Below are 24,489 nucleotides of genomic sequence, written 5' to 3' on the forward strand. Positions count from 1 at the left end.
GGAAAATCGGTCAAGTGAACCGTTGCGACTGCCAAGTATAGCGCAAGATAGGGCAGTTCGAGCGAAGTTTTCGAAACATGCTTAAAGTGTTATTGATCTTAAATTTGTCTAGAAGGGCCGGACTTGTCTCTGGCCTAGCATGAATCCCAAAAATATATTTTCAATTTTGCATAACCTTGTGGACTCTGCATGGAGCACTCTATACTTCAACAGAGTACGTCACTGTCTAAGACGGTAATTTCCCGATCAACGGAGATGCGTGCTTCGAACACCTATTACTTATCAAAATTCGACTATCAATTCCTATTGAGTTTGAAGATGATTTTTGCTGGGCTCTAAAGGAACTTTTATCTGCGAAGGTTCTGTTGCGGTATGATTCATATATACAGATGCCTTCAAATTAACATGCCTTCAACGGTGCATAAGAGCAATGTAGAAGCAATAATGAAGAATCATAAATATAGATTGGATATGAAAATCTTTAAAGTACCTTCGCTTGCAACAAGCGTACGTTCTTTTGAATTATTTTATTTTAATTTCCCAGATTTAAATAAATTCTAAAACGAAATGCTCAAAGACTAACGGAATAATCGTCTAATAGAATGTATCAGGAAGTTAAGAGAGAACATAGAGAAGGCTAGAGAAAGTAATTAAACAATTGTATGTTCTTTGCGCGAATATGAGTAAAACGTATAAAAAATAAATATGTATACTATTATATTTTTCGGTTGATAGATTTGGCCTGGTGACATTTTTCACTTGAGTGTTTACTACGTAACAATAGAAATTTTATAAATTTGATGTTGGGTACAACTATACGAGAGCATTATTGTTAAAGCCAGCCTTTTAGAATTATAGATAATAATTGCAGAGTGACTTCATCTTGTTATTCTAACACAAAGTTCTTTTCAATAATCTTAATATTAGGTTGAAGTGTTCAAAAGATAATCCAATTCTTTAGGTTCGTATAAAGGCAATACTTTATTACGATTATATCTCAAAAGAATCCAAATCTTTTAAAATATGACTATTTTATAAGTAATCGGGTTAACGTTCCAACATGTAACATATAAACATATCACCGATATTTGTTTCAAAGAAAATTAAGGCATTAAAAATAAAATTAGTTGCTGTTAATGAAATGTTTTCCTCACGTAGGCCCTTTTAAACTATGCATTGAAATACCTACAGTGGAACCATAGACTACTACCAACATGCTAAACATTATTTAGCATTATGAAAATACGGGAACTGTCATCCCCAAATAACACTAAAATCTAACGAGCATGCATAATTACGAAAAGCAACCATATTCAAAAGTTAGTAAGATAAGAATTACTACGCAGTTAATAGATAAGAGTTGCCATACAGTTGTTGCATACAATAGTTAAATGCTACGCCATATCCTGGTGCCAAAGTAAAGACCAGTTGACAGGCGCATGAAAACGGAGCGAAAGATGATGCGCTAATTATAATTTTCAGTGCGCAATAAATCTGATATAATTAAATTGAGCGAGATAATTAACGTCGAAGAGCAGCCTCGTGCAGTGATCTTGGTGGTTGTTACGATGACATATTGCTTTAATCATTTAAGGAACAAAGAATAAGATGAACTCTGCGGCAGCAGACCTACGTTGACAGGTTGGATGCAGTGTTCAATGGTCATTTGTATTTTTGATTAATTACTATAATTGGTTAAAGGGGATCGAACCTCCCCAGTAATGCTTAAAGTATGGTATTATTGAAAGATATTCATTTATATTATGATTACCTCATTTAAAAAAAAAAACGTGTGTCTGAGTTTTAGATAGATAATTGCCGACCGTATTTACCTTACAGTTAAACATTTTCCAGGCGTTCCAGAAGTTGAAAGGTGAAAAATGAGATAACGTGTATAGGACTCATTTGGCCAGCTTTTTGGTTTGAGGGCACACTTCATTGAAAGTTTGAAGCTAGCCGGCTCCAGAAGTTCTATTTTAGAAAAGAGATAAACGAAAAACACTCATGCTTGTTCTAATGCTATCGAATAAGTTAATAAAAAGTTTCTGCTCAGCTAACATACGTTACAAGTTATGTGGCCGGAACAAAGGTCCTTATCGTTCGCTGGTTACTATAAACAGGGCCATCTTAGTTGTTGCCGATTTTCATTTCTTTCGCATTGCTTACCTAGATTTCTTCGCGTACTTTTCCCACAGAACAAGCAACATTGGGCACAAATTCGAAAAAAAAATGACCAGCTTTAATGCCATATTGCTTTTGAAGATAGCATATGAATAATAATTAATAAATTTTAATAGTGGAACTTTTTGTTAATTAATTACTAGCTAAATATTTGAGCCTAACCATTTAATTACTTTCTGTGTACATTACGATACAAAAATGAAGTGACTAAGGTATATTGCAAAGAAAAGGAAAATTTAAAATAAAGGAAAGAAAGGAAATTTAGTTCAAGAGCTAATTGGCGAACGTACACACTAAATTCAGCATGAGTTATTCTATTCAGAGTAACTATACTCACTTATGTGAAGGGTAGGAATTACGTGCCATAGCATAACACTGATTTAACTAGTTTGTTTCTAACGCTATTTATTTAAACTTTTACTGTTACATTGTTTATTCCAATGACAGTCGATAACTATGAATATACCGAGTGTTCAAAAAGTGACCCGGCCGTGTGCAAAGCAAGTCGCGTTGAACGTTTTTTTCTGTCGTTTTAATTCAATCAGAATAGACAATCAGTAAAAGCCTATTCAGGAAGTATAGGTTCCATATGCATCACATTTTTAACACCTTCTATATACAGCAAAGGTACTGTATATATAACAAACGGCAAACGCAAAATCTCGTCCAACAGGTCCTACTTATTGGCTCTATGATTCTAAATGTATCGAGCTTTATTTGCGTTGTTGACGCTGAGCACTGTTTTCAATATGGCATTAATCCTACAATAGAATTTTGCTAGTTGAGTTGATCAAGAAGAACAGATACAAAAGTGAGCGATTTCACTGTTATGTTCTTTGCTATATACTGCTTTAATGTCACTGAGAGAGAGAGAGAGAGAGAGAGAGAGACGGGTTAGCCCTAACCTACATTTCTATACAAAATAATCATAGAGATTATTCGCCTTGGAGTAAGTCATATCAGATGCCGGCGTTATTTTACCGGCGGTAATATCAGAACGTCGGAATTTTTGGTCATAACTCGCGTCAGCGCTTTGAGGTACGTGCCCAATACTGCATCCTGGATGGCTCTTTCTGCATACTGCACGATTTGACGGGTGAGTTCGACGCTACGACCCTCGTTCAAATCTATGGGAGACTTCCGAGGCACCCGTCTTACCGACAGCTCAAATGGTCTGTCCAAGCCAGAGAACGCAGCGACGTTTTCAGCCACATGAAACAAACGCAATATACAGAGGAATCAACGATGAAGTTATCTACGGCCCGAGTCAATAACGAACTACTTCTGAGTTTACATAATGGGTTTTTGATAGATTTAGGCTGCATGTACAGTATGTTAATTTTTTTTTCTGAAAACAATAATTACAGCTTCGAAATAAGGTAGCAGTCTGTATAAAAATTAAACTTTGGTCGCATTCGTTTTGTCTGAGTAGCACTTCAATAGTTAAGCACCAGGTTTAGACGTACTTTAATGATTTGGATTGATCAGGGCGGAAAAATAGATTATATAACAGCAAGGAATCACCAGTCGCCACTTACATTAAACTAAGGTCGTTAATGTCTTGTTTTTACGAGTTATGCAACGTACGTATATGTTCAGTCAGTATTTTTTTGACTAAATATTGTATATGCAATACTTAGCATGCTATAGGTAAAAGCTTAAAAACTTCACGAGCTTTACGAAGGACAGAGACGCGCCTATTATGTAACTTGTTTAAAAATGCCGAATTTTGAAGCTGCCCTTTTCAGATTAATGATCACTACTTACAGTTGAATTATGAATGTCTTAATGTAGGGAGGTCTGTTTGGAAATGATTGTGCTTCAAAGCCCGCCGTCCCGACCTCAACCTTCACATGAACATCCATCCAATCTGTTCGTGGGTTCAAGCTGTGTCCTTTAGCATTAACTTCGTAACTAGCAATGATCGTTGAGAGATCCAACGTACAAACCAGCTGATCCAGAAAACGAAACATGTTTTAAGGAAGACATTATGTTATCCGAGTAGTACACATAAGCTTTAGATTTGCACGCCTAGAAACTGCAAGAAGCAAAGAGGTTAAAAATTGAGTACTCGTTTATATAGTGCCCCTTAAACAACAGAAAGGTCTTGCTACAGCTAGGCAGCTTTGAGGTATCATGTATATCTACCGTAATATTTCCATGGATCCATCGGGTGGGCTGACAGTCGCCTTTTCGCCTAATTCGTGTCAATCCTCTTATTGTGCCTTTCTGAAATTTAGCCTTAAATGCGCGATTGGTAAACCAATTTGAGTTTACCTGAAAATATTATAGTACGTATGTAGAGTACTTTCTTCGTTGCTTCATCATAACAGCCACTAAAGGTGTTTTCTATCAACGGAGATATTTCATTTACAAGCTCTGCACTTCTTCTGTTTTAATTTCGATTCGAAAAATGACAGATATATCTACCGGGAAACGACTCTTTTTGATTCAGGCACGCGTGTAAGCGTTCTGCCCATTACGCGTTGCTTCTACTATGGCATTTGTGTAGATATCCAGCAACCGATATCTACACCTGATTCCACTGTGCTGGTCTATGGAAACAAAACGACATTTTCAATTCATTAATTATTTTGCCCCTAAAAGGGTGCTGCTCAGAACAGTGCAATGGTACGTAGACAGTAATTAAGATGTGTACATATATTTGATGAAACATATAGACTGGTTATAACCGCAGTGTATCGCATCGACCACAGACATAATTGGTGTCTCAATGATTGCCCCAACCGTGGATCAGTAATTAGTTGATTGTATATTCTAAGAAAAACATACGTAATACCTAGAATTCGGTCAGCAATGATACTTACGGTAACGTTAAAGTCTGGAACTGGAAGGGCCTCGAGCCGGTACGGTTCAGCTTCCCCATTGACCAGCCGCAGCATGTAATCCATAAACTCATTTGATTGCCGAGCAGTATCAACTGAACCTGAAATTAAACCTATGCATAAGATATATATATACACTTGTAGATTAATAATAAATCAATGTGTTTATAATTTGTTTGCACTTTTCTTTTAATACATATGTATGCCTCATTTAGTTGGCGTATTTTCTGTCTAAACAGATACACAGTGCAAAAGGCTAAGGTTGATTAGAAAAACATCCAGTGACCTAAACCCATTACATACTGCTACCCCATCCTAGGTGGAGGGGCTGATCTTTATGGGGAATTTTGCTGTGTCTGTCACAAATCAAGTTTCCGCTACAAATTTGCCTTGATCAATATGCCGCTTTTTGGCTATCAACTGTAAATCTTATGTTTCATCTTTTCAAAAACTGATATTCTTTTATATGTATATGTTATGGAAGACTAGGTGCATCGTTGACCGATCCTTTTATACTTCGACCGTGTTCGAATAGCTGCCGTTTATTGCTTGAATTTTTGACTGTGACAGTCAACCGTCACAACAGCGATGCTAATCCACGCACTGGCCTTTCGCAGCGTGGTACGCTAATGATATCGTGGCCATCCTGCAATGCCATTCGACTGACCTGGCAACTTCGTACGGTATGAACCAGGTCGTCATTCGTTGACCAACATGTTATCGGCCAGCACATATGTGTGTGTGTATATATATATATATACAGCTCTCCTATTAAATAACCCTCAAAGCATGCTTAATAATTAGGTTGGAGTTGAGGATCCATACGAAGTAGATTTTTCGTTCTGTTTCTTTTTTGTCTTTCTAACGCATTTCCTCACCTAATATGAGGGACAACTTTTTCTAATGTGAATCGGTAACCAATGCTGCTATTGGCAACAGATGCTTCGCCTTCTGCGTCCGGAGCTACGTTGGTATTATATTATCTTCAGCACGAAACAAATATATTCACTCTAAAAATCGGATCTGAGATTCGCGTGTTCCGTAGTGGAAAACGTACACCTTACTGCGGCATCGCTGAAGGCGCAATTTTAATACTGTTGTCTTTGTTAATTTTATTGCTACTTTTCTTAGAGTCGCAATATTTTGTTGTATGAATAAAATATGTCTTGTCCGCCCAGAAAGCTGTACGTCTCATCGGTCTCTTTGCGAAACGATTCATTGAACCGACGGTATGTTTTAGAGTGGCACTGGATGTACAGGACCAGGCAAAGCATTACTCAGATAAATACCCCTGACTACTATGTTAAAAAAAATTGCAATTCCTTGGCACACTTTATAGTAAATAGTGTCATTTCACGGATATTGCTTATCCATCTGTGGCTTAAGGATAGCGAACGTCAAAGTTTGCCAAGGAGACTTTGTCATAATTGAAGCTAGCATAGTTGACAAGTCAACTAGAGCTTGGGTAGCGATTTAGGAACTTCACTTCTGCTCGATGGTTCGAAGTGTTTTGTTGCGTAAAGCATTGACGCGTCACTATCGGAAATCACCCCCCGCTATCTGTAGAGAGTGCCAAACGCAAGACTCGAAACAGTCTTGACCATTTGTAAGCAAGACCATGAAACTGAAGAGGCCAGGTAGGCCTTCACTACGAAGGTGTGAAAAGACCATTGCGATTTTCGCGAAATAATCAAGCTTGCGAATTGAACTGAGGTCTTGCACCGAGTGTAAAATTCGCCCTACAATCAGTGAACTAACGTGGAAGGAGATTTAGATATAGCGTTCACTATTCTGTCCCAGTGGCTCTCGATATTTCAGATGTAAGATTTTGCTAAAACAGGAAACTATTAATCGACAATGGTACCTTCTTTTGCACTATTTACTATGGGAATTGTGGTTAATTTATATGGAGCGGGGTGACTGAATTAAAACAACGGCCTTTGCGATTATTAAGAACATCAAAATGTATATTTTCTGAGAAGATTATGGAAGAGATCACTTACCTAACCCGAAAAGGACTAGAATATAAAAACCTATCATCATTCGATGAAATCTGGTTTTCACCTCACAGCACCTTCACCGCGGAGGATGTCCGTTTATGGCGGCCACGGTGCAGTCCCAGCTTAAGCCTGAATAAACGCAACGAATTAGTTTCACAGACAAGCGTATCGTTTTAGGTATAGAGACCCACTGCCTGAATAAGTGGCTAGCTTGGTTAGATGGGAGTTAATGTAATTTTTTTCCAAACATATGTAAACGTAACTCGGGCCAAGTACCAAGATAGCAGTGGGAGGTAGCGGTATAGTGGAATAAACGTACTTGTATGTCAATGGCTTCAATCAGTTTCATTTCGGGTGGCACGGTCGCATTCCGAATGGCTTGATCGTCCTGCGTGCATCGGCACGAAGAGCCGGTGCATGATGAGAGCTAAGAGTATCATCAAGCAGCAGGCTTCGTAAGCGCTGTTAGTTCATGACTGCATGTATAGATAAAATACTACAGTACGCGACTATTGCTTTGTTGTTAGTCGAAGCAACGATCCGTTACTCGTTCGAACGTCTTCGAGAGGATTGCCGTTAACTGTAGCAGGGTTACCGTTTTACTATCAGCATGATATCTATCCTATATCTTTTTTTTATCTTTTGTCCTTGGGGCACATAATCGTCGTAAAATGTTTCGCCCGTCGAGGTGACAGCTTGGTTAAGAAAATTGAAATGCGGTAGTGTTTGCTTCTCTATCGTGTTGTGGTTTTATATGAACAATGACACAGATTTTTCTTGTGTAGAAAGAAAAACTGTAATCGAACGAACGGTAGTCGAAGCTGCCCAGAAAGAGACGAGTCAGCATGTTAACAATATGTACATACGATACGACTAATCGGCCAGATCATCATCTGGAACTTTTTGGCCAATCCCACTTTCAATTTTTGTAGTCGATCATTGTGTTGGGTAGCTCGACTGCGATTGAAAGGTCTGACTAACACTGCTTTGTTTATTTATGTGATTGTGGTAATATCTGAATAATTGTGAGTCTGCTTTATATGAAATAAGCGTGAGTCAACAGCGTGAAGGCTCTACGACTTACTACAATTTAACAGTTATACAAAAAATATATATAGAAATATATAAACAATACTACGACTGCTGTAATTATCATCGTCGGATTAAGACAACGCGGTATGCGCTAGCAGTGTCCGAATTGTTTCGCTGCAAAAATACCCATTTGACCATAGTGTAGACCTTTATTCAGGCCAAGGAGTTATGATTATATTACGATTGTATAGTCTATAACATCTCATAGTTGACCCTAACGATCCTGTTGTTGCTCATTGAAATTATCAAAACTCCATCTCCTTTGCAGACGTCATATTTTTGATACATAGAATGAACAACAATAGTAAGATGGCCGATTAAATGAAACCATAGCCGACCGTAGTGCTCGCATTTCATAGGATAAGTAATCATAGAGCAGTTCAACTTAGCTAACAATTTCTGCTCTGCAGTTACATTAATGCTTCTCAGAGTAATGATCGATATGCTTTAGGCATCGATTTGGCGATTGATATTTACCTAACTCGGCAATCTTTTCGGCTGAAGCACACCACTTATTAACTCTACCATAGATCTTTCAATGCTTTAAGCACAAGGAATAAGTGTTTTCAAATAATCTGTTATGCCATGCTCACGTGTATATATATGCAGACTGACTGCTCGTGAAGCACACCTGTTTTGGCAAAAAAAAAAAGCAAAGTTTCTGTTATTCGGAGGTGGAATTTCATGCCATTCTGATGCAATCTCGAGCTTTTCGGTGAAATTAAGTTTGTATATTGGCGATATATTTGTGAACGTTCTCAAATGGAACAACGGGCGTAAATTAGGAAATGCTCTGCGAATGTCACAAAATATCTTCGGAAGTTAGAAATTGCGTGAAGGTAAAGTAAGCTCAATTACTCCGAAAACGCGCAGGAGTTTATAGAGGACAATCCTCATCCAGGAAGACCTGGGACAACAATCATCGACGTCAACCTGCGAAGGGTAAAACAACTAGTACTTGCAATGACGAATTACCATGAAAAATAAATCTTGATTGGCCTAAGTGAGACCATTTCGAGCGACCTTTTAGGCATGAGAAGGCTTATGGCAAGGTTTGTACCGAAACAGCTGAATGTGCATATACGTATGTCTATATTGATTTTGGCCTACTATTAAAGGTATACGATAACTCTGGTGGGCGTTTCTAAACCGCAAGGAACCTTTGACATATTCCCTTACATTCAATACAACAAGTTTCATATTCTAGATCTGATGGATTAATGTACGGTACATACAACGGATACTTCTCACACAAGTAAATATATAATTCGTTTTAATGTTCGACAATATAGCGACACATTGATGTCTACGTGGTACATTTATCCAGATAGACACTTACCGCTGCGAACATCTATTTGCTGCCAGTCCCCACACTAATATGCAGTAAGAGAGGGCCGGACAGGAACTTCGTCGCAATCTCTTCAAAAATAGGAATGATCCACTTATCACGTGCCAGGTGAGTAGGGGTACAGGGGCGCCTCCACGAGACGTCTATCGTTGTCCTAATAGCTGCAGTTAATTGGCACGTCTGCATACACGAGCGGGCAAATGGAACGTCGATGAATGGGTTTTCGAAGTGTCTCTAATGAGGATCCTTCGTGTCATTGCCAAAAAAAAATAGTGGCCTATTTTGGATACTAAATGCGACTGATACGTGGACAGTATCTACGGATAGAATGCTCATTTGCAGTAATGTTGGTACAGCTGCCGCTAAATGCATATAATAGTAAGTTAATCGGATACCTCTTGTATATGTCAAGCACAAAGCTCAGCGTTTTAGGCTGAAGGATGTGTGTGCAAGTCAATAAGCTTACGTTCAGTGAATGAACTGGCCAGGCCGGTGCATGCTGTTTACGTGGAGATCAGGAGTTACGTGCTGTTTACAAAAGGTAAGTTTATAGATTTATCAACCGTTTCGGAGTTATTATTTGGTAGCTAGTTTAGTTAACTCTACCGGAATAGCAATATTCTAAGCCGTTATACTGGCGGGATAGCTCTCCCGTTGTCCTCATAGTCAATCCATAAGTAACTGATCTAATTTCTCTATAAAAGGTAAGCCCTATTGTGGGGTCGAGCAATGGTTCCATGACCCATTGTGAATGCGTTAGAACGTAGCTTCAAAGGGCTAGGTAACGGAAAGAAGATCACAATTTTATTTTCGCTTGGGGTCTAAAAATATTTTGATTTTTTGATTGATTTGAGATAAGGTAGCTAGTCTGTCAAAGACAATAATTACTTGAATATGTAATTTTATATATACTGTAATAATTATACTCATTGTACACGTGGCATATACTCCAACGTTGTCGACAACTGTCCATTTCACTGGATTTGAATTGAAGCCGCTAACTAGACGTGCCCGGGTCGCATAACTATATCCGTTTGAAGGTCACCAATGAAAAATAGATCCTCATGTGAACTAACTCGTAAATACGCTAACAACCACCTATTTCATGATCACTGAAGATAACAATATTAATGTCCATCCATTGGCAAGAAAAGAATAAATGAAAAGATACTCCATATGGCAAGTTGCCTCCTATGTTTTTCGAAGAGGTAAAGGAATGTTCCATGAAGGTTTTATCTATCAAAGATCTGTTGAGTGTACGACTCACGCGACAGTAGTATGTGGACTTTAGGGACTCAAAGTGGCTACTGCTCGGTATAGTGACGAATGAATGGCGCTCGCTGACAGATACTGCCCTATCGATGGTTGCTAGCAATCAGAACACTTGTCATTTATCACTGACTATTGCTGTCGCTTTGTTGAAATAAATGCTCGTAGTCCGTGCCTGTATAGTCTATCGAAGCGAACGTCTCTTGCTCAGATAGGATGATCCATCTGGTTAGGAATCTGCATTTGCCTCCCTTTCCAGCCGACAGTTCGAGGGCAGTTTCGGCTAGACGGCTATACAGTATTTGCGACCGTAGGATGAACAGCAATATTTATTACAATAGGAAAAAAAGTTCGTAGCAGTATGACATCCAATGGTCTTAGCACATGTCCGCTTAACGTAGGCGTATAGGTAGGTGGTCACAGACCTGTTGCTGACAGAAGCTATAGATCCGGCGAAACAAAGGAAGTTAACGATTGACCCTGAGATAACTACTTTGTGCAAGGTGACAACTGAAGAGCATAAGCGTCGCAGCAGTCCCGCCATAGATATGAAGATGCAGGAGTATTGTTCTAGCTGAAATGTACATCAGTATATGCTTAAATTCTTTTATAGCGTTGAATGAAACGGCGTGTTTCAATGGGGCACTTTACGATTCTTCACAATAGAGATCTCTGGCCCACAATCTCTAGACGACGATGTGATTTTCGGTCCACCTTGACCGTTTCTGACGGTGCCTTTTAAAAAGGAGCTGCATCTGAAAGTTGGTTAATTGGGCATTAAACAACTAGTACCGAACAGGAGAATTTTATAATTAATGAAGATGGGCGTATTCTCACTAAATAGGATAACATATATATATAGAGCTTTTATGCAGAATACATACAGAATTTCTATTAAGAAAATAACTTTAAAATAAAATATGTAGCTCAATAGGTGATACCTATGTCACTATCTTCATTACTTGGCCTTTCCTAAAATCAATCATTATGGAAGAGTTTAATATAGTTAATGCGGAAGGTACCAGTCAAGGCCGTCATATTCACTTTGTAACTCAAACTGTTTCCAGTCATAAATCGAAAACTCGTCTCAAATGAGTCTCGTTATTTAGCTATCACAAACCAGATGTTTATTCCATGAAATTTCGCTCCTTGTTAAGGTTTTGACATAAACGTCTTCGAAACTTTATTTAGTGTAGTTTTCGACCTCGGCTAGGATTTTTCTGTTGCTTTACAGCTTTCTTATATTACTCGTGCTACTAAACATGATTTACTCCCTGAAGGCAATTAATCAAATATCGAACACAAATCTATGTAAGAGATATGGCTTCACATGTAATCTGATCGAAAGTCCGATCAACGATCTGACGGGTAGTCTGACAGCTTAATCTATCGCTGGTTGATGACATCGCAATGTCATGCATAGCTACTTTTGTGGATTTTAAATAGTGATAGTTTAATTTTTTAGACAAAAGGATTATCTTCGTTCTTCAAAAAGGACGTGTAACTGTTAAAATGCGTACGAAGCTCACCTGTTCCAACAAGGAAGAACTCCAAACCCAGCTTAGCAATATCTGCTCAGTTACTATCGAAGTTTTACGGTGCAGTGTTGAGGTTAATTATCTGATTTAAACTATCAGCTGCATTTGGTTTTAAACGCAGCTGAACTAAATGAATCGTTCAAGTTATTCCAAGGCGCTTTGCATACCTACAGTAAACAAGCAAGCTTCGTTTCATGTAAATAGCAGGTTTATTAGCGAAAAGTTTCCTTCTGTCTACGATATGCCTTTCTAACTCAGTGAGCGCCAATTTCATATTGCTTGAGGTTATTTTCAAAAATTTAAATCGATAATTCAGGTTTATTATACTTTAGTTTTATTTAATTTGATTTTATATACATTCGCCGTCATTTATCTAACATTCTAAATCAAGTGGATTATATCACTATGTATATAATGCAAATATCCTTATTCAGAAACGAGTAAAACGGGCGCCTAATTATAGAACAGACCAAAGATATTGAACATTTAGCGATTACAACAAAACTACTTACTAATATTTAAGTAAAAAATGAGTCTTTGCCCGGTACCGCTGTTAGGCATTCCATCAGAGGGCAAAACGTTCTGTGCATTGCCTAACTAATAGTAGAGGGATATTAGAACAGAATATTAGTTTAAAATGGCACCGTCTCTATTTTCCTATCGTCTACCAAATCGTACAGCAAACAAAAGTAAAAGCTTTATCTTAGATTGAGTTTCGTCTAAAATTCGTCACATGTCTAGGCTCTCTGGATATTGTTTATTATGTGTCTCCGAGCTAAAAAAATTATTTTTGATTTTAATTGTTTTCAGCATCGACCTTTTTTAAAGATGGTGTGTCATATTTTTTTGGTCAATTTTTAGGCTTTGCCATTTAGCTAATGAATTTCTATAAGCACCATACGTAATGCTTTGTGTTATGTGTACATCTCCGATATGGTAACTTCTGGTTTATTTCGCTGATCCAAATTCAATCCGCCATACACATTTGTACCTTACAATTTGTGTCAATAAAGAAAGTTACCTATTTCATATTTCAGGCAACAACAATACTGGAAATGGCAATTCTGAGTGAACAAACACATACTTCATACCTACACGACGGTGAGTGTTGACCTGCTATATATAGACGTTTATTTTATTGCTTGTGGTAGGCTCCAGAAGGTGCACAAAAGCCTTCGAATCCAAGCCCATATCTATTCTCTATTGACCAATTCAGAAACTGAGCACTGAAGGAACAAGTCAGGCGCCGTTTAGGCGTCGCAAATTCAATCTTTCTTCAACTTAAATTTAAAGTAAATATATAAGTTTAAAAAATAACAGAGCTTTGTCTGTATTTTCTATAAATCATTCATTCTATAATAGGATAACAGACGTCTTACGTATTAACGTAGTGTGGTCATTACTCCTGTCACGTACACGGTTAGATCCGCTCGCATTGATGAGGTACAATCGTATCAGACGCGAGACAGCGGAATACTAAACACACGAAGATCATCTCTAGAAAACCCACCAATAGTATCATTGAGAGGTAGAATATCGCTACGGCGAAAACGGGACTTCTGCAAACAAAACAATCGGTTCTGGCTGTTACTAACGTGTTTTTCGTAAACTTTAGAAATTTCATTTAAGTTATTGGGCTCTTCCTGCCTCGAGCGATTTCATACGTGCATGAGGCACCGATATACCATTTATTAGAGTTTCACTTTATTTAAAAAAAAAAAAAACATGGTGGCTATTACTTAGGGAAATAATCAATGATATAGAAACTGCTGTCTCAGTTGAAGCGAAGTGAGAATAACGTATGGAGGGAAATCTTATACTTTGTCCAATATCTGTTCATAGACGTCAGTTATTCGACCAGTTGGGGCTAGGCTCAAACTCTTTAATCTAATAGGTCTTCCCTTTATGCCATCATGGATTGGAAATCCTTGCGTGCATATATTTGTACAGAAGCCTTTTAATTGCAACTTTGCAACTTATTGTTGTTAAAAAGCTCATGCTTTGGTATTCTCATTACCTAAATTTTAATTTTAGGTAATTTAGGTGTAAGAAAAAACAGTGGATCTAATCCAAGCTACTAAAGCTAACGTAAGATATAACCATTTGTCCTCATTATGTGTATGGCATATTTGTTGTACATATGCCAGGCCTATGACTAACACTGTTCGATTGACAAGATAGTGAAATGAAGAAGGACAAATATGCATTGTATGTTTGTAGATTGGTGGGCGTTCCCTCGTAGAGGCAACTGTTCTGATTTAGTGTGCTAGCTACCAAAATGCCCCTGGTGTTCCTTCCTGAAGATCGATATATTGGTGGTGCTTTCTTTTTTTTTGTTGGAATGCTTCTAGAAGGCAGTGAAGCGGCGTAGCAATAGTCTACGACCAAAGCGTATGAAACATTTTCTTTTTAGCAGGAATTGGTCAACACAGTGTACATCACAAGAGGCAGTGTCAGTACTGGGGCAACACTGTGATCCCATTCTAATATCGTACGATTGTATAATACTGCTGACGCTGCTTTTGCCCCTTGGTCCCACGTCAATGATAGCACACTAGTACAGCAAATTCGACGTAGTTCTGAACAATAATAATACTACTATGTGGGAGATACATATCCGCAGAGTTCTCTAAATCTAGGCGAGATTACATGGAATGATGCAGAAACGTTACGATGCTAATATACTACTATTTTATATACTATACTATTATATTACTATGCTTTTATACTATAAGATACTACTATTTTAAATAAAAATTTATCTCAGGAAAAATATTCGTACTTAACAAAAGGACAACTAAGGATGACACATTCGACATTTAGCTAAGAGGAAACACAAAATGAACTATGCGTCAAAATGATTTAAGGAGTATAACGTCGTAGTAGGACGGTTTGGCATGGGTCAACTAAAAGGATATTTATTAAAATTACTTTCATATCCACTGTGTCACCGACATTACGCCTACATTTGTACATAGGCATACAACTCATGTATGGATTTCTCTTGCCTTCATCTGTTTCTATATTATTGTACTACTCAATAGTTATTTTTCCTATATAAAAAATAACGTTGTTCCGTTATGAATTTTTCGCTGAACCTCTAGCTATATTTGTTTTCAGCCTAGAGCTAGTCAAAAACAATTCAGCATCCAGTTAGATAATCATCATCATCCCGGCGAAAATACTGTTATTACATTATAAATATTCGAGTTCGGCGTGGATTAAACATCGCAAACTTCGACTTATCAATCAAACGAGTCCAGAGAAACAATGGTAGACAGAATCTACAAATTAAAATGTGTCGTACATATTTGGCCTCTACATGTTGAAGTCTCTAAATATCCAATTGGTGATTGCAATTTGGAAGCTCTAACACATTAAGCACTTATTCAAAGTAGGAACAATGCATGCTTCCTATCTATACGAATGCGGCTGGTCTCCTAGTTATAGAAAAATCAAGCTTTCTGTATTGTAAAGCTAAAAGTCCGAGCTTTTTAACGATATCCCAGCAAGGATTTTGTAAAAAAAATATGGGCTCAGAGGCAAAACGTGACTTGAGAACTTTGGGAGGACCTACTAAACGCAAGAAGTCCTTAAGGCAGCTAGTTTTGATTATGCAGAATCGTGCCGTCCGACGGATGTACACAAAGTAATGATTGTCATTATGCGAACGTATTGTTGTAGTTAGAATGATTTTTTATTCGTATAGTATAATTACAAAGTTTACCCATGTATATTTAGTTTATTGAGTCTTTTCTGTAAGCTGTAAGAATATTTTCTGTAAGCTGCAATTTGTTTATTCAGCAGTTACTCTCAACAATCTTAAGTAGAGTTAGTGTTAATAAAGTTTGTTTACACGTTCCACTGCAACATTTTGTATTGGTTCTCCGACTCTGACGCATTCACGCAGACGTTTAAGTAGTAGCTAAAAAAGTATTAGGATATTGAAAATATAAACATTTCACTTATTCACCGATTGCAACAGTTAGGCCTATCATATGGTACTATATAGCGTATGCTATACGAAGATCTCGATTTCAGACCTTTTTAAGTTTGATTAAGCTAGGAGCTCAAGCTTACAAAATATACAGAGTGAACGGAAGAATAGTTGCGGCGTAGTCCCAGCTGAGTATGAGCGAAAAAAAAAAAAAAAAAAACGATCTTTCCAGTGGGTTCCCACTTGGGCCAATGAACGAAAAAAAAAAACGGCCGCATATAGATATGCAAGTATCCTCACTCCATTCACGAACGACCACTTTAAGTAATTGTACGATGGGAAATTAGGAGGTGCCAGGATACGTGATTCTTCTCTTACTTGACTGTAATGATCATTGTTGTAAAGAAATGTTAAATAATTCTATGTCGCCGAATTTCGACGATAATTTATCGATTATATGTGAATCTAGCGAGGTTGTGTGATTAGACGCTATCGGCAATCGTCACGGTTTTTCGTGTAAAAAATCGTAGCGATTACTCTCGAACGTAAAAAAAAAACCGTGTTTTTTTAGAAGGAAGCGCGTGAGTGACCTGATATTTATAACAAAACTACAAGTACTGTTTTGATACCACGTTTATTCGATAAATTGGTATTATCTGTCGCAATTATAGATTCTCATGATGCTATGCATGAACGGAGCTGATCTTTCAGAGGTAAAAGGAGATTTATTTAGTTATAGATTGAGCAATGTTCGAACTCAAACTTATGTTGGTTACTGATTTATAATAGAAGAATTGCTTTGGCTCGAACTAAGCGTCAAATGTTAAACTTAGGTTACTATGTACATGCAACCACGCATTTTGCTTTTGCGTTAACCCGTCACTAGGCTTTTTTCTACTCAGGTAAGACAACCACCTCTAAAGACATTAGTATGAATGTTAAAAGGTCCAGTTATATTCTCCGGGTAGGACTACTTACCTATGGGGATCGTGGTTGACAGTTAGTTATTTCTATGTACTCTACGAGCATTATTATTTTATTATATGTAGATATTACTATTGACTTTTAAAGAGAAACCCCTAAAAAAGGATTGTATTTTTTTGCTTTTTGTGTTGTGTTATTTGGTGGATAAACACTATGGATCAAAGGCAAGGCATAGCGATGTTGGGGTTCAGACGTAAAACCATTTTGATTATGTACTATATTGTAACCTATGGTCTATTACGGTGAAGCCACACAACAGATATGACCTATGCAGAAATTGGTGAAGAAAAAACTACTTTAGATAATTATTTATTCAAACCTTTTATCTATTTCTTTATTACGTGTGCCTAGCGAGTTAGAATAATGTTTTTGATGGGCTTAATGTAGACGTTCCTTTTCAGGTTAGCGCGCATCAGTCCGTAGCGTAGAATCAATCATCATTTTGACGGGGGCGTAAAACAACCACACATATGGAAAAAAGGCGCTTTTACCATATGATACCGAATCAGCTACCATCTCGAAAATCAGGGCTACAAAGAAACCGGTTACCATTTTCAACGCGAGACTTGATCATCCTTACAGGTAAAATTGTTTGCCCAACATGGCCCAAAAAGACAGGTGTAATAGCGAAATCTTCCATTACCAATTTAGAATTTTATGTCTCGCAGAACACTTTAGGAACTACCATCTGAAACTAATCTTCTAGACGATCCGATAAATCCAAGATACTAGGTATGGAAGATACTGAAGGAATTTCTTCGAACGCTCGTGCATTTAACAGTAAATGAAGCATACATTCAATAAAAGGCAGTAGTTTTTGTCAAATATATATTGTATCGATGCAAGGTCAAGAAAGCCCGCTGGAAACTTCTCTTTGTTGATTCTGTACCTTTTTTCCTATTGGCAATGCGAAGCGAAGCTCATACCTGGATATCACTGTTGGCTTGAGGCACAGGTACGTATACGAAAGTGAACCACATAATGACGCCCTTTAAAAGATAGAATACATATAATCTAATCATAGTCAATATCGTATCGGTATTATTATCGATATCATCGGCACAATTACTGTAAACCATTGTCCTATTCTATGAGCCCCTGAAGCCGATCGCCAACTAAGCCAGACTACTAAAAGCAGAAATATGAGCAACACCATAAATCAAACGTATTAAGTTAAGCCATACTTCAGTTAATGACACGAGAAGCTGTCTAAAACTAGGCTGAGCGTTATATATATATATATATATATAATATTTTAATTTACTGCAACCGACACGTTGGTTGATAACGAAGACATACGTCCACATATATCACAGCTACCAGACTTAAATTTGTTACCACATGAAATACTAACAAACATGTAGTCACTGATAATGCAGAAAGAAGGCTCTGTAATTTTTAATCGCCATTTTGTGAAATTCGATTGTCCGACGCGATCTAGCCAGAATGCGGTAGCCGTATTAACCGAGGAGTTCCTTCAGAAAGAAACAGAAAGGATGCCATCTGAGTCTACGTATCAGTGCGAATCGGGCGACCGGTTGGTGCCGAGCGATGCGGACAATGAACCTCCTCTTGATAAAGAAGATGCATAAACTGCAAGCATCATGTTCGCCCTTTTGTCACAAAAAAGGTTGGAATTTTAGGTCTACTAATTCAGCATTTTTCCAGCTTTTAATCATTATTTCATTAACATCGAACGCAGAATGAATTATTGCTGCACGATACATAACGCAACATTACAGACATTTACCAGCTTATATTGCGCTACATATATATCCATGCCACATTGCATATATTTTTATATGTAAAAGAGAATCGGGCCAAAGTTTAACTAACTCTATCGTTGAAAACAATGAGTGTCTCGTGAAAAAACTATTCGTCAAAGATTTCTATTCCGCGGCCTAGATAGAATTACTATAATTCCTAAATCTTCAAAAAAATGTCAATTGATCATATATATATATATTGTTTTTCGTACAAAAAAACGAATCATTTAATAAAGCTAGAGGGATGCTTCTTTTTTCTCATAGAAGGGCCGATCGAATCATTTACTACCGAATCAAATGGGTCAGAGCTTATCATTTGTCCACGATCTTTCTACATGAAGTCTTGCTGCGTAAAGTGAACGCATTTGAATTAATTATGTACTGGTACATGCTTAAATTATATTTCTCGAGAAGCGTGAAGTAATGGTAACAATGTGTGCACTGATCGCACTAAGGTCTGTGTCACCATTGCCAGAGTCTAATACAGTCCAATGTAGATTCTGATCGATAATCATGACCAACTGCAGTGATAACATTGCTTTGTTAACAAAATCTTTGTAATCTAGAAAACATTTTTTAGGATGACCAAATGTGGTTATGGGGAACTAAGATAGTAGCTTAACAAATGCCTTAGTTTTATTTGAAGTACATACATAGATACGGATTAGTTGTGTCGTTTTGTGCATTTATTTTTTTCATTTTTTCTATAGGATTAGCATCGATAGCGTTTTGTTTTGTATATATTCGAAATGCAATTGCTTATATAGCTCAACCTCGCGATGGCCCCATGCATAGTCATGTACTACGACAAAAAATAATGATTTATAAGACGTAACTTGCTTCCATTTGAAAATATAACTTTACAACAGATGAGTTTTTTTTTATCGGTCATGAAATACGAGGGAAAATACTGAATTGCGCTAAAGTTCTGATCTGTGTGCACTTCAAAAATTGTGAAAGCTCGATAGCAATAAGATCTTTAGTTAATGCTTCCAAACTAGATAATACGCAATGGCCAATATAGCCCCTGGCCCATATAATCCCATGCGTATATTCGCAGCCACATGTGTACGCAAGGTGCGTCAAAAAAAAACATATATATAATAACATACACCAAAATTATATGAATGAACACTTCCACGTAAAAAAAAATGTACAAACTAAAATGGGGTGATACATTTAATATGCATTTGATTGAACGATAAACTGGTAGAATACAAGCTGTTCGAATATATATGTTGAATATATATATGGTATATGTATATATACTATATATATTGAATAAAATTTGAGTTCTTACCACCTCGTAGGTATCAGATATACACGGTCTAAACCGGAGGTAATAGGTGGTCTTTGGCAGCCGCAGTGAGCGCGGACGATACCTCAGTCGTAAGCACCCGTATGATGTCCTCAGTCGTATGCTTTTGAACTTCATTTGCGAATTCGTTACGCCTGCTCTGATTAAGATCGGGGTCCGGCAGTACTTCCGTACGCAAATTGAGCCTTGAAATGGAGCCGAAATGAAGAACATAAACGGCGAATCATCCGTACGCACGTTAACAGCAGCAGCAGCAGCAATAGTTTTTGAAGAAAAACAGAAGCTCACTGTTTTACATGTTTTTGTTTACGATGTCGATTACACCTAACTAGATATAAATATGTATATATATGCAATATTAAAATAACTGTGCAATAACAGCCGTAGTACATCAAGTTAATAACTTTTTTGTATGAGACTCTCCCTTCGGCTTATTGGTTATTATTTACTGGCAGATTAAGTAAGGAATTAAAAATCGCTTACGTGTCAATGACATTAATTTTAATGTATGGCGGCCTATTGGGGAATGATTGCGCCACAAATTTCGCTGTCCCTTGTTCAATTCTCACGAAGACGTCCATCTGACTTCGACGTCCGCCGAAGGTGTTGCCTTTGGCTATGACGCCATAAGCAGCGAATACATTCGATAGATCTAGCGTACACTCAAACTAGAGGGATTAAAGGGTAAGACATCGTTCAAAGAAAGCACGGACAGTTGATGCAGCCTTAAAATGTTTATTAAATTAGTACTGCTACGACTATTTTTACTTCAATTCAAGACCGTAGAAAAATTTCATATCCCAAGCTGAATAATGCTTGGTGCCCCTGGTGCACCAGTTGACCCCACACCTACGACGGAAATGTTCATCTGGCATAATAATTGGCTATCAAATTCTTTGTTTTGGCTAGACAGATACAACATCGGGATGAAGCAAAATCCCCCATTTTATCGGTGCTATATTGTTTTCACTTAAGTTTACAATGTATCTACCTGGAATTTAAACGTAAAAGTATCCTTTTACATATTTCTACAAATTTTGAAGCTACATGTAGTAGGGAACGTATTTAGTGTATATACACGACTTGCAAACAGCCTAAGATTATCGCGATTATTATCTTAACCGGTTCGCTTATCTTCACAAACTTGTCTATTTCATCAGCTTCGTGTCTATGACAACAACAGCAGATGCAGTCTAACACCAACGCCGAGGTCACGCGGATCACCTTCGTTCAATGAGAACAGCATTTCAATGTCAGCTCAATAATACTGACATGCTATGCCAGATGCGAGCGCTGTTCGTGTCGTCTTTGTCGATGCTGACCTTCCCATAAGCCACAGTATCGTTCGTATTCTTTATAGTTCTCCAGGTTTCTGATGACTGTTTACTGAACTCATAGATCTACGCGAGTATAATTATACTGATTAGATAGGCATATTTTAATCGAATCGACATACAGTGCAGAACGAACGAAAGAACTGCAAGTTTAAATTTAAACTTAAGTACTTGAACATTAGTTTCAATATGTGGTTTCGGCTTGCATACCGTAATATTCCCGTGCGACCAGCGGGTAGGTGCACAATGTCCTCTTCGTTTTAAATCCGTTAGGCCCTTGACCTTACCATAGTTAAAAACCGCTTTAAACTTACGGTTAGTAATGCTAGTCGATGCAATCTGAAAAGTGAGAGTCAGGATGAACGGGAACCGCTATTAATTTCCTCGACACTCAACTAAATTCTATGTACTATACTTCTTCAAAATATCTAACACTCAACTTAAGTAACGCGCGAAATTTAGTAGCAAGATTTAACAAAAATATTCAATTACGCCGCTGAAAATAATTCGTGCCAGAAAATGGGAGTTTACAATTCCCGTTCGTCCACACGTTCGCTTCTTTCTCTGATCGACCTAAAGTGAAGTCAGATATTGAAAAATTTTTGCATGCTTTTTTTTGACATAACGTAAATATGCTTAGCAGAGACAGAAACAGGATCAGCTAATCCACTCAAGGCCTTAATCCGAACAGCGTGATTATAGTCCCGTGCCGTATTGCAGCTAGTTATTGGTCAAACATACGATTGGTAAGCGTGTTTAGAAAAAAAAAAAACTCCAATTGTCACCTACACTAATATTAAAGTCCGGAATAGAAACACCTTCTAGTGTAAACGGATCACTAACGTTCCGCAGGGACCGCATCAGTTCATCGAAGTATTCGTCGGCCTGTTGTACTGTACTAGCTAAGCCTGAAATACAATGATCGACGCTAGTTTATTAACGATGGGATGATTTGTCTTGATACGTATTTAATATGTTTATATTGCACTACACGTAGGGCTAAACGTTTTACGTCTGACACTGAAGATATTGTACTAATTCGAATGAGGTTAGATTTGAATTTAAGATCTACACGGTTGATCTAAATCTGGGTGTTTTTAGTTACGATCTGTATTTCCAAAATTGTCCCTCTCTAATCAACAAACTTCTGAGAAGTGTCATTTCTGACAGTAATGCTTATTCAATATAAGCATCAGTGACAGCAATTGTAACTTCAGTCCTGGACCTAAACTACTAATAAGCCATTGTCAAAATACGTTTTCTATTACCTCCGTGAATAATTTTGAATGGTAATTATGCATCAGGCGGTATCAATTGGTAGATACACACTCGTTAATACGTCACAAGCGCAAAAACATCCAGCGTAATTCAGTATGAAGCCGATAGACCAAACGTTTCAAAATTAGTTCGAAAAACGCAACACACGAATCGTAGCGCCTTATCTGTATGACTCAATTGGCAATCGATGTTATTCTATTTAAGACGACGTTTAACTTCCATATAAAACCCATTTGTTACAAGGGTGGCTTTTAAAGTCATTTTAATTAATTTTCGACATTTTCGAATCTAAGTCCTATTGATAATTTTTCGGTTTGCCTCGCAAAAGTCTTCTAGGGATTTTTAGAAGCCCAATAAATTTAGCGAGGACGTAGACAGTCGATTTGAGGAAAAAAGGGAGCTTTCAATCTTAACAGGTGCTCATCTAATGTGATACAATTAAATGATAGGTGAAACTTCAAAGACAACTTCATGTTATAATGAAATCATTGTTTTGCTCTATAAAGAGCGGGCCTTCTGCTACTACCAACGATAGCAGATGAACGCATGCCCACAATGACGGATAACGCGTTAGGTTTGTCCGAGTTCGAATCCTTCATCCCGTATATGGGCACACCGAACAGGCCGATTCCAGGAACCTAATGCAATGCGTTTGTGGGAAACAAATTCAATATGGCAATGTGATCATGGCCATAAAAGTTCCACTTAATTAACACATTACACTTGCTAAGCAGCCTATAATCTGATATTTAGGTTTTATTTTTTTATTTACAATAGGAAGCTACTGGGATAATTTTAGTTAATACTTCAGTCTTTTGCATGACACTAACATATAGCTGGTCATTTTCACTATCTGTTCACAGTATGAACTGTGTTTACTGTTACAGCTATCTTGCGGGTAACATTTTAATATAAGATTTTCCAAATTCCTTAGCATTTCTTAGAATTGAAAGGACAGAAAGTGGAATGTTTTGGATTTTGCCTTTTTCTGAACTACTAGCAATGCCATACTTCCAACCTGCGGAGGAATGTAATAAAGAGAAAAACAATATAACAGATAATGCTTTAGATATAGTTTACACATCGTTACTAAATACTGGCGCACCAACCAAAGCGCCACTACTACAATTGATTTTTCGTGTTCTTTTACCGATCAAATCGTTATGGTAGCATCGCAAACAATCGCCGATTCATCTTCATTGCAATACCGTTAATTGAAAGATGCGCGCTCAAGGCAAAACACTGGCAATATCTTAACTGGATTAATTTTTGCAACTTTTCCACACAGAAAACAATTTTTTGTTATTGAAAAAAGATGGCCTCTTTCGTACGATTTTGCTTAAAAAGCGTCTTGTTCTATTAGGTCATGGCCTCGTCTTCGTTTACAGGTGTAGACCCACTGCATAAAAACCGTTGTAGTATAAGCACTACTGTCTATTTCCTAAGAACTCCTAACACTTACCCAGGCCAACGATAACAACAATACAGAGCGTTTTTGTCACTGCACTTTTCATGGCTTCCATTCCATGCAGTCGCGAAACCTGAGTCATAACCCTCAATAAATTCTCTCTCAGACAGAAAAAGAGAGTCACAGTTTC

The 24,489-nt window shown here is 37.5% G+C and overlaps 2 protein-coding genes and 1 long non-coding RNA gene across 21 annotated transcripts in view; 1 reads left to right on the forward strand and 2 right to left on the reverse strand.

Moving 5' to 3' along the window:
• Nucleotides 1-2,560: 2,560 nt before the first annotated feature.
• Nucleotides 2,561-10,928, reverse strand: LOC111253820 (salivary anticoagulant protein P23-like). Of its 7 annotated transcripts, none has more exons than XM_022813885.2 (6): nt 10,735-10,927; nt 7,031-7,156; nt 5,010-5,128; nt 4,330-4,458; nt 3,949-4,133; nt 2,561-3,355 (listed from the first exon to the last, which is right to left on the reverse strand). In XM_022813885.2, the coding sequence occupies exons 2-6, from the start codon at nt 7,068-7,070 to the stop codon at nt 3,154-3,156; spliced, it is 675 nt and encodes a 224-aa protein (XP_022669620.1). In that variant the 5' UTR covers nt 7,071-7,156; nt 10,735-10,927; the 3' UTR covers nt 2,561-3,153. The 7 variants fall into 7 exon arrangements, with proteins under 7 accessions (XP_022669620.1, XP_022669621.1, XP_086830825.1 ...); XM_022813886.2 differs by lacking the exon at nt 10,735-10,927 and adding an exon at nt 10,403-10,698; XM_086974699.1 differs by lacking the exon at nt 10,735-10,927 and adding an exon at nt 10,394-10,698.
• Nucleotides 9,869-24,489, forward strand: part of LOC111253822 (uncharacterized) — a 33,222-nt gene continuing 18,601 nt past the window's right edge. For 4 of the 13 annotated variants that reach the window (XR_015316884.1, XR_015316885.1, XR_015316886.1 and 1 more), the window contains exons 1-5: nt 9,870-10,008; nt 13,312-13,375; nt 17,597-17,777; nt 18,110-18,150; nt 18,641-18,825. This is a non-coding gene — a long non-coding RNA (uncharacterized LOC111253822). Of the gene's footprint in view, nt 10,009-13,311; nt 13,376-17,582; nt 17,778-18,109; nt 18,151-18,636; nt 18,826-20,271; nt 20,675-21,439; nt 22,557-24,489 lie in introns of those variants that run through there. The other 9 variants (XR_015316892.1, XR_015316893.1, XR_002674827.2 and 6 more) reach the window with 7 other exon arrangements.
• LOC111253819 (uncharacterized) lies at nt 12,465-24,487 on the reverse strand. The gene is made up of 6 exons (XM_022813865.2): nt 24,354-24,487; nt 22,403-22,521; nt 21,824-21,952; nt 20,763-20,947; nt 20,262-20,464; nt 12,465-13,833 (listed from the first exon to the last, which is right to left on the reverse strand). Exons 1-5 carry the CDS (start codon nt 24,439-24,441, stop codon nt 20,290-20,292), a joined length of 696 nt encoding a protein of 231 aa, XP_022669600.1. The 5' UTR covers nt 24,442-24,487; the 3' UTR covers nt 12,465-13,833; nt 20,262-20,289.

The sequence above is a fragment of the Varroa destructor genome, unplaced genomic scaffold (assembly GCF_002443255.2).
Source record: "Varroa destructor unplaced genomic scaffold, Vdes_3.0 BEIS01000007.1, whole genome shotgun sequence".
Lineage (NCBI taxonomy): Eukaryota > Metazoa > Arthropoda > Arachnida > Mesostigmata > Varroidae > Varroa > Varroa destructor.